Source organism: Zosterops lateralis, assembly GCF_965231275.1.
Source record: "Zosterops lateralis genome assembly, chromosome: 9".
In the NCBI taxonomy this organism is placed as follows: domain Eukaryota; kingdom Metazoa; phylum Chordata; class Aves; order Passeriformes; family Zosteropidae; genus Zosterops; species Zosterops lateralis.
In genome coordinates this window covers 1,109,771-1,123,962 of record NC_139769.1, presented here as the reverse complement: position 1 = coordinate 1,123,962, position 14,192 = coordinate 1,109,771, and the positions used below count along the sequence as shown (strand labels likewise).

The following is a 14,192-nucleotide window of genomic DNA, read 5'->3' as shown; positions in this document are numbered from 1 at the left end:
AGCAAACGGCATTTAACTTTCATGAGAATGAAATTAAATTACTCTTTTAAGCCTGAGTGAAAATCCTTTCTGTTACACAGAGCAAATTCTGTCTGCGACACTGATTCTATCTACTGGAAAACCTGTAAAATAATAAAGAATCAGAGAGAAATTTAGGCTGGAAAAGAGCTTTGAGGTCATCAAGCCCAACTGTTGAACCAGCACTGCCAAAGCCACCACAGTATAAGCCAAGAAATTAACAGCAAATGGTGTTTATAGAAAATCTGCACATTGAAATCACATATAATGAAATTGCTATGCAACACCAGTGATTTAGAGATAATGTCTCCTATTGAAGAGTAACAATTATGGAAAATGAAATAAGCATGAAAATTACAATTGGACAAGAGCCACTGATACATTCACAGAACAGGGAACTCAAAAAATCTTATGAATCCAGGGAAATGATATGTGGGTCAACTTTAAAAGGAGCCCAGAAACACCAGGGAGCCCAAATCTCACTTCAAACACATACCCAAGTGTTTGCATCTGCAATTCCTCCTCCAGGGAGCTGAGCACCACCACCAACTCTCTGAAATTCAGACTTCTTCAAATGTATTCTGCTTTACACGGATTTCTGTCACCACTCCCTCCTTCCCCATTATCACCTGCACTACAGAGAGCACAAGAATTCCCACATGATATCCCACAGGAAATGCAAAAAGATCTCTGTAAAGCTGCACAGTGACTCTGTCTCCTCTTCAGCTCTTCATAAGTTTCTCAAAGTGTTGGGAGAAAAGAGTTCTGGCTACATCAGGGGTGGAGGGAAGAAGTGAAATGAGCAACAACTACCCCCAAAAATGCCCCAAAGGAGCCTGGATGGTGCAGCAGCTGCTGGATTCAGGCATGGAGGGAATGACTGATACAGCCAGGAACCTCTCCTGGCTGTATCAGTCCCCATAACCACGGATCAGTGGTTTTGTTGAATTTCATTGTTCAGTCCAGAGGAAGCCATGGAGATACTGCAAGGGATGGAGCCAGGCTGGGAGAGCTGGGGGGCTCACCTGGAGAGGAGAAGCTCCAGGGAGAGCTCAGAGCTCCTGAAGGAGCTCCAGGAGAGCTGCAGAGGGACTGGGGACAAGGGATGGAGGGACAGGACACAGGGAATGGCTTCCCAGAGGGCAGGGATGGGTGGGAGACTGGGAAGGAATTCCTGGCTGTGAGGGCTGTGAGGCTGTGACAGTGGTGACTGCAGTGTCTGTGCTGCCCTGGAGCACCTCTGCCCACTCCTCCCGGGGCTCTCCCTGGCCCAGCACAGACCTTCTCCCTGTCACAGGGTTTGGGACAACCAGAGGGACTCTGGCACATCCCCTGGGACAGCTGCACCACCTCCTGCAGCTCCACCTGGACTGAGTTTCTTGCTACAAGGGAGCACAGCACTGAAAAGTGTCCTGTCTGCTGTAACGGTAAAAGGACAACAAAATATTATTTTAAATTATTATATCTCAGGAAATCGTAATTATTACCCTCAAGATTTTTTAATAACATATATATAACTTATTTACCTACGAATTCCAGCCCATGCTGGATACTTCCACTCACGAACATATTAGTCATCCCTTAATTATTGCTACCCAGGCCTATTAATATATACAACACAGATAAAGAGCTCCCTGGCAGGGATGCATTTTAATGAAGGCACTGAAAAGCAACACACAGTAATTTCTAGAAGGTTGTGCCATGGTTGACAACAGCAAACCAAAGCAGCTCAGGGATGGGCTGAGGTGTGGAAGGAGAAAACTCAAATTCGTTTTAATATTGTAATGATAAGCTTGATTTGAGAGAGGACACCTGAAGCACAGGACACGCAAGGAAGGGGACACCCAGGACACTCGGGGCGTGGGACAGAAGGGACAAAGGATGCACATGGCATAGGACACTCAGGGTACAGGACACCAGGGACAGAGGACACACATGGCACAGGACACCGAGGGCACAGGACACCAAGGACAGAGGACACCACACATAGCATGGGACACCGAGGGCACAGGATACCAAGGACACAGGACACCAAGGACACAGGACACACATGGCACAGGACACCGAGGGCACAGGACACACATGGCACAAGGACACCAAGGACACAGGACACACATGGCACAGGACACCGAGGGCAGAGGACACCCAGGGCACAGGACAGCGGGGGCGGGCCGCCCTGCGGAGCCGCCCCGAGAGGCGGGCGCGGAGCGGACGGGGTAAGGAAGGGGCGGTGGCGGCAGGCTCCGGCGGGGTCCGGCCGGGCCGCGGCGGGCAGGGAGCGGGCGGGCAGTGGGGCCAGCGGGGGCCGGGGAGTTCCGGCGGAGAGGCCGCAGCCCCGCACTCCCTGCCCGGCCCGGACGGCCCCGGTCCCGGTCCCGCCGCGCTCCTCAGGCCCGGCCGGGCCCGCCCGGAGCGGGGCTGTCCCCTCGCGGCCGCCGTGGCCCGGCAGGGACCCGTGAGGGGACGTCTCCTCACGGCCCTACAGGAACAGGGGCTGTCCCCTCATGGGAACAGGGGGTATCCCCTCACGGCCTTACAGGAACAGAGGGTGTCCCCTCATGGGAACAGGGGGTGTCCCTTCACGGAACAGGGGGTGTCTCCTCACGGCCCTACATGAACAGGGGCTGTCCCCTCACGGACACAGGGGTGTCTCCTCACGGCCCTACATGAACAGGGGCTGTCCCCTCATGGGAATAGGGGGTGTCTCCTCATGGGAACAGGAGTTCCCTCAGAGTCCCCTTACCAAAGCGGGAACCACTGGTGTCCCCTCACGGACACAGGGGTGTCCCCTCACGGCCCTATAGGAACAGGGGCTGTCCCCTCACGGTCCTTCTACAGGAACAGAGGGTATCCCCTCACGGCCCCTACAGGAACAGGGGGTGTCCCCTCGCGGCCCTACAGGAACAGAGGGTGTCTCCTCACAGTCTCTTTACCAAAGCAAGAACCACTGGTGGCCCCTCACGGACACCGAGGGTGTTCCCTCACCGCTGCTCTATAGGAAAAGACGGTGCCCCTCACGGCCCCCTTTATCAAAGTGGGAGCCACTGGTGTCCCCTCACGGACACAGGGAGTGACTCCTCATGGCCCCTCTGCAGGAACAGGCGATGTCTCCTCACGGCCCCCTTACCAAAGCGGGAACCAGCGGTGTCCCCTCACGGACACAGGGGGTGTCCCCTCACGGCCCCTCTACAGGAACAGAGCATGTCCCCTCATGACCCCCGCGGGAACAAGGGGTGTCCCCTCACGACCGACCGGAGTCTAAGCGGCTCCTCACGACCGCTGTGTCAAAGCTGGAACCATTTGTGTCCCCTCACGACCTTTGTGGGGAGAAGGGAGTCGGGAGTGTCCCCTCAGCACCCTCGATGAAGGACTGGAGTCGGGGTGTCCCCTCAGGACAGAATGGGGTCGGGGTGTCCCCTCAGGGCAGAATGGAGTCACAGTGTCCCCTCAGGGCAGAATGGGGTCAGGGTCAGGGTGTCCCCTCAGGACAGAATGGAGTCACGGTGTGTCCCCTCAGGGCAGAATGGGGTCAGGGTCAGGGTGTCCCCTCAGGACAGAATGGAGTCACAGTGTCCCCTCAGGACAGAATGGAGTCACAGTGTCCCCTCACGACCCGCGCCTGAGGCGAAGGGGCCGCGCTGCCCCTCAGCCGAGGGAATCCACTTTAATTCCTGTCACTCGGTGTCCCTCAGGCTCTCGGGGCCATGTGGGGCCCGTCCTCGCCGCTGCAGCCCCTGACCCGCCTGCTCCGGAGGGAATATCAGCAGAAAACCCCAGTCCGCCTTCTCCAGAGGGAATATCGGGAGAAAACCCCGACCCGCCTGCTCCATGAGGAATATCGGGAGAAAACCCCGGTCCGCCTTCTCCAGAGGGAATATCGGGAGAAAACCCCGACCCGCCTGTTCCATGGGGAATATCGGGAGAAAACCCCGGTCCGCCTTCTCCAGAGGGAATATCGGGAGAAAACCCCGACCCGCCTGCTCCATGGGGAATATCGGGAGAAAACCCTGACCCGCCTGTTCCATGGGGAATATCGGGAGAAAACCCCAGTCCGCCTTCTCCAGAGGGAATATCAGGAGAAAACCCTGACCCGCCTGTTCCATGGGGAATATCGGGAGAAAACCCTGACCCGCTTTCTCCAGAGAGAATATCAGGAGCTCCCTCCCCGCCGGTTTGTGAGCAATAAACCCAAATGCAGGCGATATCCCAAAACATTCCCGGTTTTGGATGGACGCGTCCCCTCCGAGTACCGACACGCATTCAAAGAGAATTTAAGGAACAGCGAGGCTGTGATTAAGAGGTAACAAACAGGTTTTGTAGGGGGTTTTAAAGCGTTGCTATTTGTGACATAGTGTGAGAGGGACTTTTAACATGGGACAATATTTGCTCCATCCATTCCCTGGATATGGATACACCAAGGCCAGGTTGGATGGAGCTTGGAGCAACCGTGGCAGAGGGTGGCACTGGATGAGCTTTGAGGTCCCTTCCAACACAAACCAACCCGTGAAATGTTGACTGAAATGCCCAAACCGAGGTGCAAACTATTTAAAACAGTGCCATGTGTTGTTTTGCATATGTTGCCCAGAAATACTTTTTCCAGACCTTCCTAACATTTGCTTCCTGTTGCATTTTGAATGCAAAGACGTAAATGGTGACTCACACACTCCTGAAGGAGCAGGGGATGGGTGCTGCAATCCTTCATGATTTACAGATAAAACGATAAAATGTGGTTTATGTGCTTGTCCTGAGAGATCAGATGGCAAAATCGCAAAGGCCTTTGTTCGGGGGAGTGATCCACGAGCTGGAAGCAAAGCTTTGGAAAACACACTGTGCCCTCCTGTGGTGGCATTGAGGACATGATTAAAATCCTTTTTCCTCCGAATTTTTTCCAGCCTCCACAGCGTGCAGGGAGCCGCACTCAGAGCACAGAGTCGTTTACAAAGTGCTCTGTGAGTCTTTGTGTCAAACAACACTTACAGTTAAAGGTGATGAATCTGAAGGAAAAATGAAATAAAGGAAGAACTTGGTTTATTTAAGACCAAAGTTGAAATAACCACATTTGTTTACAGTTTATTCAGTTTTTTACCTCTACATGGTGCTGCCCTGACAATAACATTGGGTTATCACTTCCTCCTTGTGACACCTGCTTTTAGTGTATCTTCTAGATTTAGTAATTTATTCCACTTCCCAGTTACTGATTTTTGTCAGATAAACTTGTTGCAGGAACTGGCAGAGGAAGCTCTTGGCTGGATTGTTCCCAAGAGTAGATGGAACATGGAGATTGATGCTGGATTAGGACAGGCACGTTATGATAGCCTCATTATTATGTGTTATATTATTGGCTTTATTAAATAGTTTTTGGATAACAAAAGTGAAACGTTTGCTTTAAATAATGGATCTTTGCTTTTTGTTACACCTCGTAAAAACGATAATCTGGAAATGTGAATTTATCTCCATTTTCATGCCATTTGTGTGAAAACTCTACAATATATTTAAGCTCAATCTGCTAAAGGGTAACTTGTAAGGAAAATGGTTTGTGTCAGAAGGGCCCTCAAAGCCCATCCAGTGCCACCCCTGCCATGGCAGGGACACCTCCCACTGTCCCAGGGTGATCCAACCTGGCCTTGGGCACTGCCAGGGATCCAGGGGCAGCCACAGCAAATCTGGGGATTCTATTCAGGGTTTCCCCACCATCACAGGGAATAATTCCTGCCCAATATCCCACCCAAATCTCCACTTTTTCAGTTTATAGCCATTCCCTGTGTCCTGTCCCTCCATCCCTTGTCCCCAGTCCCTCTCCAGCTCTCCTGGAGCCCCTTCAGGCCCTGCCAGGGGCTCTGAGCTCTCCCTGGAGCTTCTCCTCTCCAGGGGAGCCCCCCCAGCTCTCCTAGCCCGGCTCCAGAGGGGCTCCAGCCCTGGACTGACATTGCAGGATGAGCTTCTCAACCACCCACACCCCAAATCCCCCCAGGGCTCCTCTCTGTCCCTTTTCCCACAGCCTGTGTTTGTCCTTGGGATTTTCCCGGCCAAGGGGCAGCACCTGCACTTGGCCGTGTTGAGATCCTGAAGTTTCTCCAGCCCCACCTCTCTCTCCACTTGTCCTTGTCCCTCTGGAAGCCTCCAGTGTGTGACCTCACCCCTCAGCTCTATTCCCATGGCCCGAAAATTTGAGTTTTCTTTTCTTTTTTCCCCATCAGGTACTCGGAATTGCTGGAGAAGGTGAAGAAAGGCGGGGGAGAAAAGGCCATCCTGCGGCACACGCAGCGCAACAAGAAGCTGTTCGTGCGGGAGCGCCTGAGGCTGCTCCTGGACCATGAGGATTTCCTGGAGCTGTCCCCGCTGGCGGGGCTGGACATGCCCTACGGGGATGTCCCTGCTGCCGGCTGCCTCACCGGTAATGACTGGGCAGTTGGGAAAAGGGAAAAACGGGGGGAAAAAGGATGTTTGGGATGGAGTTTACGAGATATTTTAGTGTCTGAAGCACTTTCCTAAGTGGAAAAGTGAACGCCGGTTTTATCCAATTCTCATTCCCAACAAAGAGTTCAGCCACTGCTGTATTACTATAATGGCAAATCTGGGAGAAACCTTTGGAAAAAAAAATTAAATTACTTCTAGATTTAGTAATTCTACTTGCCACTTACTTATTTTCTCAAAAAATATAGCGTGATGTGTCAAATCAGCTGTTGCCTCTTAAAGCAGAGGGGACAAAGTTACTGTGAGAAACAGGCACTGTGACATACATTTTGAAGGGTTTCAAATCATAGACAATTGCATTTTCTATGCAAACATTGTCTCTTTAAACTGGAACAACTCTTCAAACTTAAATTTCATGAAATTCAATGAAATTCGATTTCATTCAATATCAGCAAAATTGCATTTTGAAGAGTGATTCCAGTTTAAAAGGTAACTAGAAGAACAGTATGAAAACACTTTTTTTCATCACAGATTGTTATATTTTTTCAGTTTTATGGGGATAATTTTTAATTGCCTTCCCTTTTGTCTCAAGGGTTGGGAGTCACAGTGTATTTTCTGTCACATTGTAACCAGAAGTAAGGAAATTTATTCGAGGTTCTTCTGTCACTTAGATTATTTTTTAAAATATTGTTATTCCAGAGAAGAAGGCAGATGTCTTCCTTATGTGGTATTTTCAAATTAGTTTGGAGCTTCTTGATGTAGCATTACTGAAAAAAAAACTCCTGAAAATGTTTCCCTCCCTTGCTTTGCCTGTTGCTTTAGAGAGTCCTGATTAATATCTGTGTTACCACTTACAGGAATTGGCAGAATCTGTGGGGTCTGGTGTGTCTTCATTGCAAGTGATGCCACAGTGAAAGGAGGAACAATTTACCCAATTGGAGTGAAAAAACAATTAAGAGCCCAGGAAATTGCCATGGAGAACAGGCTGCTGTCTGTGCACCTCGTGGACAGTGGGGGAGCCTTCCTGCCCCTGCAGGTACTGCTGGCACCTCTGCAGAGCAGGAAATAGCAGGATTTATTTCATCCCTTGGGCTAACCTTGCACCTCCCACCTCATCAGGGGTTAGAAACTCCAGTGAGTGTGCTGAGCTGCTTTTAAGTCTAATAAATTAGTATATAGTGGTGTCTATTTTCACTGCAGAATCTCTAAAGTGTTCTGTACTTTATTGTCCTGTTTGTGCCAGTGATGCACTAAGCTCTGTGGCTTTGAAAAGTGGAGTTTTTGCAATTCTGGCTGCAAAATAAGGATTTGTATGGGTTCTTTTGTAAAATGCAGAGAGCATTCTCTCATAGAGACTGTAGTTGTTCTCTCTCCACCCTGAGAGCAAGCACACAGGAAAAGGTTTTACCTGGAATTGTGTCCAAAACTAAATCAAAAAGGAAACTGCTGATGACATTTCACAGATTGAGTAGAACTACCACCCTTCCCTTCTCCACATTTACCCTCAGTTTGTGTAGAGTATTCCGATTTCAGAAAAAAACCACAAAACTTAACCTGTGCTTTCACAGCAAATTAGTATTTTTGGGAGATTTGACAATGTATAAAGGAATAAATACCATAATGAATGCTATATATGAAAGATTCAGGAGTGATTATTAACAGGGACCTTCCCACTGTCAGTTTTGGTGTGTTTGGGAATGAATGGAGTGAAGAGGAAGCATCAACTTTCACAGTTAATGTTAAAAAATGCCTTTTTCTTTTCCCTGTCCCTCAGTCAGAGCTGTTTCCTGACAAGCTGCACGGTGGCAGGATTTTCTACAACGAGGCAATCATGTCTGCCATGGGAATCCCTCAGGTACAGTGACATGGGGAGTGCAGGAAAGGTGTTAATGTGCAGTAAATTTTCTTCTGTCTCTGGTTTTGTTCCCCAAGCTGTGATTTAGCACTTCCTGCATTTCTGGAACAACTTTGGCCATGTTTGTGTCCCCTCAGGTGGCCGTGGTGTGTGGCTCCTGTGTGGCTGGAGGTGCCTACATTCCCACCATGGCTGAGGAATCTGTGATCATTGATAAAATTGGGACATTTTTCCTCGCTGGGCCACCCCTGGTGAAAGCTGCCACGGGGGAAGATGTCTCTGCTGAGGACCTTGGAGGAGCCAGGCTTCACTCACAGTACGTGGAGTATTCCCAAAAACCAGGGAATTCAGCATGCTCAGCTTGGCAGGAACGTGGCATTGGCATTTCAGAGCTGGGCTAAGAGTGGAAACTGTGGTTACACTGCTTTGCCTCCTCGGGTTCAGGGATTTGGGTTCAATCAGCCAAATGGAAGTAAAATTAAGTTATTTATGGGCTGAGGCAGGGACTGGACAGGTTGGATTTGGATCTCTGTTGTTCCACATACTTCTTGAACAACTTCAGGCAAGTCATTTCCTCTGTGGCTCACAGGGACAGCTACAGAAGAGGGGTGTTATCTCCTCTTTTCCAAGTGTTTTCCAGAATACACATATTTAACCAAATTGTCCTACATGGGAGACATTCCTGTCTTTATATCTTGGCTGCAACCACTTATTTTGAAATAATTCTTGAAGTTTGCTTTCCTTTTTTCCTTTTTTTGCTATTGTCTGCAACAACAGCATGACAAAAATAAATTCCAAGGTCTTTCTTTAATCCAGATAAACACAAAAGTCACGGGGAAGAACAACTCCTTACTGTGAACTTAATTTGGGATTGGACTGCAGAGAAATTCCACTGAGGGACTGCTTTCAGCTCATTGATACAGAACCAAATCACAGTATTTCCACTGAGCATTTAGAGAGTCTCAGGAGTTCTTAATGAGTCTTAGAACTCATTAATTCAATGCTAATTACTCTCTCTCTCCTAGAGTCAGTGGCTGCAGTGACCATTTTGCACCCTCAGAGGAGGAGGCCTATGTGTGCATTCGTAATATTGTCTCTACCTTAAACTGTCACCCAGTGCCAGAGGAGGACAGGGAGCCTGACAGTCCCTTGTTCAGCCCTGAGGAGCTCCTGGGGCTGGCACCTCTGGATTACAGCTGCACTCTTCCTGTCAAACTGGTAAGGGAGCAGGGATTTCACTCCTTCCCTCTGCTCCATCCCACAGCTCCAGGAGTTACTCTGAATTATTACCTCAGCTGTTGCCAGCCTATATTGAGCCTGAAACAAAGGAGGATGGCAACATTCTGTGGGATTCTAGAAAAGATTTAACCTGAAATCCTGCTGGAGATAAATTAATCCCAGATTGTACCCAGCTGTTTCCATGCACTGTTGGGATGCTTTGTCTTGCACTGTGTTGGCTGCCTTGAGAACACACACCCCTTTAATGTCAGTGTTTCCCTTCCCCCCAAAACATTCAAGATTATATAAAAGAAATGGTGAAATTACTGACTGAAAAACAACACAGCTCAAATCAAACTTGTTTGAAGTTGGGACAGACACTAAAGCTTAAGCAGAGACATGCAGAGCTGCCCACGCTGTTTTCATTGTGTTCTACATGAGATTTTTGTCTCCATGAATGTGAATCCAGTATCTTTTCCAGTGGTAAATCCCTGCACTTGAGGGAATTGACTGAAGAAAGCTTTGAAGTCACCTTTTAACTGTGTTGGAGAAAAGCATGAGCCACATGAACCAAGAATCTCTTATGCACAAAATCTAAAACTGCACACACGGGGTTTGGTTTTTGCTTTTTTACATTTTTATGCACAGGGACAACTGTGCTTTGTAAAACTAAAATAATTTTGGAGTTGGCCTTTGTCTTAAAACACACAGTTGGTAATTAAACTAAACACAAATTTAATGGTTTGTGTATATTGAGCATTTAGCAAGTCACCCAAAGACCCTCTGTCCTCATCTTGCATAACTCAGGTGTGCTACTGTTTGAACAGAGCATTTCTTTTGACAGAACTCCCCTATTTTCACTCCAATTTCTCTAGTAGAGTGAAGCCTGTGTGTTTCTTTGCAGATCCTGAGCCGGCTGGTGGATGGAAGCAGATTCCAGGAATTCAAGGCTGCTTATGGAACAACATTAGTGACAGGATTTGGCCACGTGGAAGGGTATGGCTGGCAACATTCCCCATCCAAATAATGGATGGACGTGCATTTCCCAACAGCTTTTTGTGTCCTCAGCAGGTTCTACACCATTCCAGTCATTTCTGGGGTTCAAAAGAGAGAATCATGGAATTACTGAGGTTGGGAAAAACCTCTCAGATCAGGAGTCCAGCTGTCCATGTTTGTTCTGCAGGCACTTGGTGGGGATAGTGGCCAGCAATGGGGAGCTGGCTCACGATGCTGCTCTCAAGGGAAGCCACTTTGTCCAGCTCTGTGGCCAGAGGGGAATTCCTATCCTCTTCCTCCAAAACACTGCTCCACAGCCAGCAGGGCCTGAGAGCATCTCACAGGTTTGGCATGTTTGCTTCAGTGTATTCCAAACAATTCTTAGTTCTTGTTGTGCCTGGAGTTACATTCTCAGAATTATTAACTGTTAGGGAAACTATTTTATTAACCACTCTTGATGAGGCTTCATAATGACTTTGCTAATGGACAGATTTAAGAACATCCTCATTTGAATTTTAAGTAGGTCTGGATGCTGATATAAAATGATCCTGTTCAGTTAGCAAGGCAGGCTGGAAAGTTTGGGTTTTGATTATTGATTCCTCTACTAACTCTGCACTCCAGAAAATGGGCTATTTCTCTTTTTAAAGTGAGGGCATTAAAGCCCAGTAGGATTTGTCCTGGACTAAGGAAAATAAAACCTCCATTAGATCCCAGATCTGTTTCTGGAGAATTACAAATAAATAAATAAATAATTTAGAAATACAAGTTTGTTGAGAGTGGAGAGAATCTAGAATAAAGTCTTAAAGGATCTAAAATATCTATTTTTATTCCAGGCAGAGGCTCATTCCAACAGGCTGAAGGCCCAGGCCTCCATGATGGCTGCAGTTGCCTGTGCTGCTGTTCCCAAAATAACCATTGTCATTGGAGGCTGTTTTGGGAGTGACAGCTACGTCATGGTATGGGTGACACCAGCCCAGGGCTTGGGGACACACCTGTCACACTGCTCAAGTGTCACTGCATTTCTAAAACACAGCTGGGGAACTCCAGCTCTGAAATAATATTTAATTATGAAATGCAACATGGCATGTGATTGCTGAAAAAATTAAACATGGAAAAAATTAAACGTGGAAGTGCTTGGAAATGTTTAATTGTCCATTCAAAATGAAATGTTAAAATAGAAATATTGAAGGCAGTGGGGAGGTGGTGGTTCTAAGCACAGGGTGTCTGTCCTCATATAAATCCACCTGTGTTCCATTCTGCCTTGCCCTGGGTTGTTTCATCTCACAGACACATTTTTATGATTCATCTCAACGACTTTGTTCTGTCCTTTGTTTTTTTTTTCCTTGTAGTGTGGGAGATCGTTCAGTCCAAACTTTCTGTTCCTGTGGCCCAATGCAAGAGTTGCTCTTGTGGATCCTCGACATTTCCCCACAGTTCCACCAGCTGAGGGCTGGACAGGAGGGGAACTGGAGCTAAAACAGCTGAAGGCAAAGTAAGGACATTCACTATAAACCTTACAGGGATCTCATTGTTAAATTACCTACTTTTGTTCACTTTACAGAGCAACACATCCCGACTGATGAAACAAACATAGATCTACTGAAAAAAATATTTTACATTTCCACGTAATTCTATGTCTTTCTTTTAGGGTCTTTCCATTACTGCAGAATGATCAGCTCTGATATTTGCTGGTTTCTGATTAATTTTCACTGCAGTGCTGCCCATTCTCTTCAGATGGATGGATTTGCCTGTTTCATTGTATTTTTTTAAAATTTTTTTTTTTTTTTTTTTTTTTTGCTGCTCTGCTGTTTTTATTGTGCTTTTAAGCCTGTTCAATTCTGTGCCCTCTCCAGGCTAGAGGAAGAAAGCAGTGCCTTTTACTCCTCTTCCAGGCTCTGGGATGATGGGATCATTCTACCTCAAGACACCAGGAGGGTGAGTTTTCCTTTTAGGTTATTTTATTCTCCAGTCTCACAGTGGGTTAACATGACTCACTCAGGGTTGGCAACCTGCTTATTCCAGATCTGAGACTTCCACTTCTCACTCCATGGAATTTCTCTCTGTAATTCTCATCCTGACTCTTCCCCATTAGTTTATCAAAAAAGTTTCTTTTGAATTCTGGTTGCTTGACCACAGCATTTCCTCACTGAGCCTCTCCTTTGACTTTACCCTAATTTAAATCTGGACCTGAATCCCTTTTACCCCATATAACTACCCATATCTTCACTCTTTGAAATTCAGGCTCCTCAGGATTCCTTTTGTTTCCATTCTTTTATCCTGTTGCTTTTTGCAATTCTCTCATCCTGCTTTAAATTTGCTGTGCACATTTGGGATGCTCCCCTGCCTTTTTATTGATCTGAAATTGGCAGGCATCCCTCCCACCATTAGGTTCTTTCTGAAAGCTGCTGCCTTTGTTCTTTTATTTTTCCTTGTTAGATTGTTTATTAGCAATAAAATTCTCCTCTGCACTTTTGAAGTTTGTTTACTTGAAGATCTCAATCTGTCCTGGTTTCAGCTGGGATTAAATCACAACACAACCCTTCTAAATATGGTCCAAATTTATGGAACTATGTGGATGGTAAATATTTTCATGGAGTTTATGGGAACTTTGATAATGTGAGAGCACCAAGCAGTTTTTTTAGTCCTAGAGCCCTGAAATTCCCACTTTATGAGCTACACATGAAAAGAAGTGAGAGTTGTTCAGTGTTACACAAAAAGAAGGAACAAATAAATAAGCGCAGAACTAATGAGTCTTACTGTTTTTGTTTTTTTTTTTTTTTGTTTTTTTTTTTTTTTTTTTTTAATTGTTTGTTTGTTTGAGGCTCATTGTTTATATTGGTTTTTGTTTTTAATTAGGTGATTGCCCAGTGCTTGGAGATCATGGAACAGAAGAAGTTCCAAGATGTGTCTCCCCATCCCCATCCCATCATCAGGATGTAACTGCAGCCCCCTCCAAAACCAGAACCCTCGACCAGAACTCTGAGTATAAAGATTTTCTAATTCTCTGAAACCTTTAATAAAAATGTTGAACAATTGAAGACAAACAGGAATCCCAGATTTTAAATCTGCTGGCAGAAAGTTTTTATTTTCAACAACAACCTCTTTTAACATCAGCTGAAGGTTTATTCTGGGAGAAGGAAGGATTAAGCTGAACATCTTGTAGCACTCTAAGGAAGCAAAATCAGCCCAAGGGGTAACAATTGCTTGATTTTTTCATGTCCATGTTTTAACATGAAATTCAGAAATCAAGGAACTGCACTTGGACAAAAGAAGAGCAAACAATGAGGGAAAGTGTGCAGTTTGCAGCCTGGGTGAAGAACAAAACTCTACCTGCCACTCTCTCTTGGGATTCCCAAAGCAGCTCCACTTGGATTGCTCTGAGGATACTACAGCAATGACCAGGATGATGTTTTAAATCCAAAATCCTTCGGTGTAGGCTAAAAATTCTCAACTATGCAACAGCACATCCTGTTGTACACAATGTTACCACATGTAAAAGTGTTGAGGTTACTTTCTGCTCTTTCAGTTTCTTTCACTCTGCTGCAGCTACAAAGTTTAATTTTGCATAAACAGAATCTCTCCAGCACCCCAAACTTGTGGTTTGGCTGGAAATTATACCGAAGGGTGCATTTAAAAAATAACTGATTAACCATTTTGAAGAATCATTGACAAGACTGAACTGCTTGATCTG

At 46.5% G+C, this 14,192-nt stretch overlaps 1 protein-coding gene across 1 annotated transcript; it reads left to right on the top strand.

The window, feature by feature from the left end:
* The first annotated feature begins 2,212 nt into the window (after positions 1–2,212).
* On the top strand, positions 2,213–13,473 carry LOC310912628 (biotin-dependent 3-methylcrotonyl-coenzyme A carboxylase beta1 subunit-like). The gene is made up of 13 exons (XM_083867342.1): positions 2,213–2,234; positions 3,711–4,318; positions 6,216–6,412; positions 7,290–7,468; positions 8,207–8,287; positions 8,425–8,603; positions 9,313–9,505; positions 10,410–10,501; positions 10,689–10,845; positions 11,335–11,457; positions 11,851–11,993; positions 12,355–12,436; positions 13,358–13,473. Exons 2-13 carry the CDS (start codon positions 3,723–3,725, stop codon positions 13,439–13,441), a joined length of 2,106 nt encoding a protein of 701 aa, XP_083723468.1. The 5' UTR covers positions 2,213–2,234; positions 3,711–3,722; the 3' UTR covers positions 13,442–13,473.
* The last annotated feature ends 719 nt before the right edge of the window (positions 13,474–14,192 follow it).

Bases quoted from the DNA above. Each gene is read 5' to 3' on its own strand.
- LOC310912628 (XM_083867342.1), top strand. From the start codon at position 3,723: ATGTGGGGCCCGTCCTCGCCGCTGCAGCCCCTGACCCGCCTGCTCCGG. The intron at 7,469-8,206 runs GTACTGCTGGCA...CCTGTCCCTCAG, and splicing joins GAGCCTTCCTGCCCCTGCAG to TCAGAGCTGTTTCCTGACAA. The intron at 11,994-12,354 runs GTAAGGACATTC...TGCCCTCTCCAG, and splicing joins CTAAAACAGCTGAAGGCAAA to GCTAGAGGAAGAAAGCAGTG.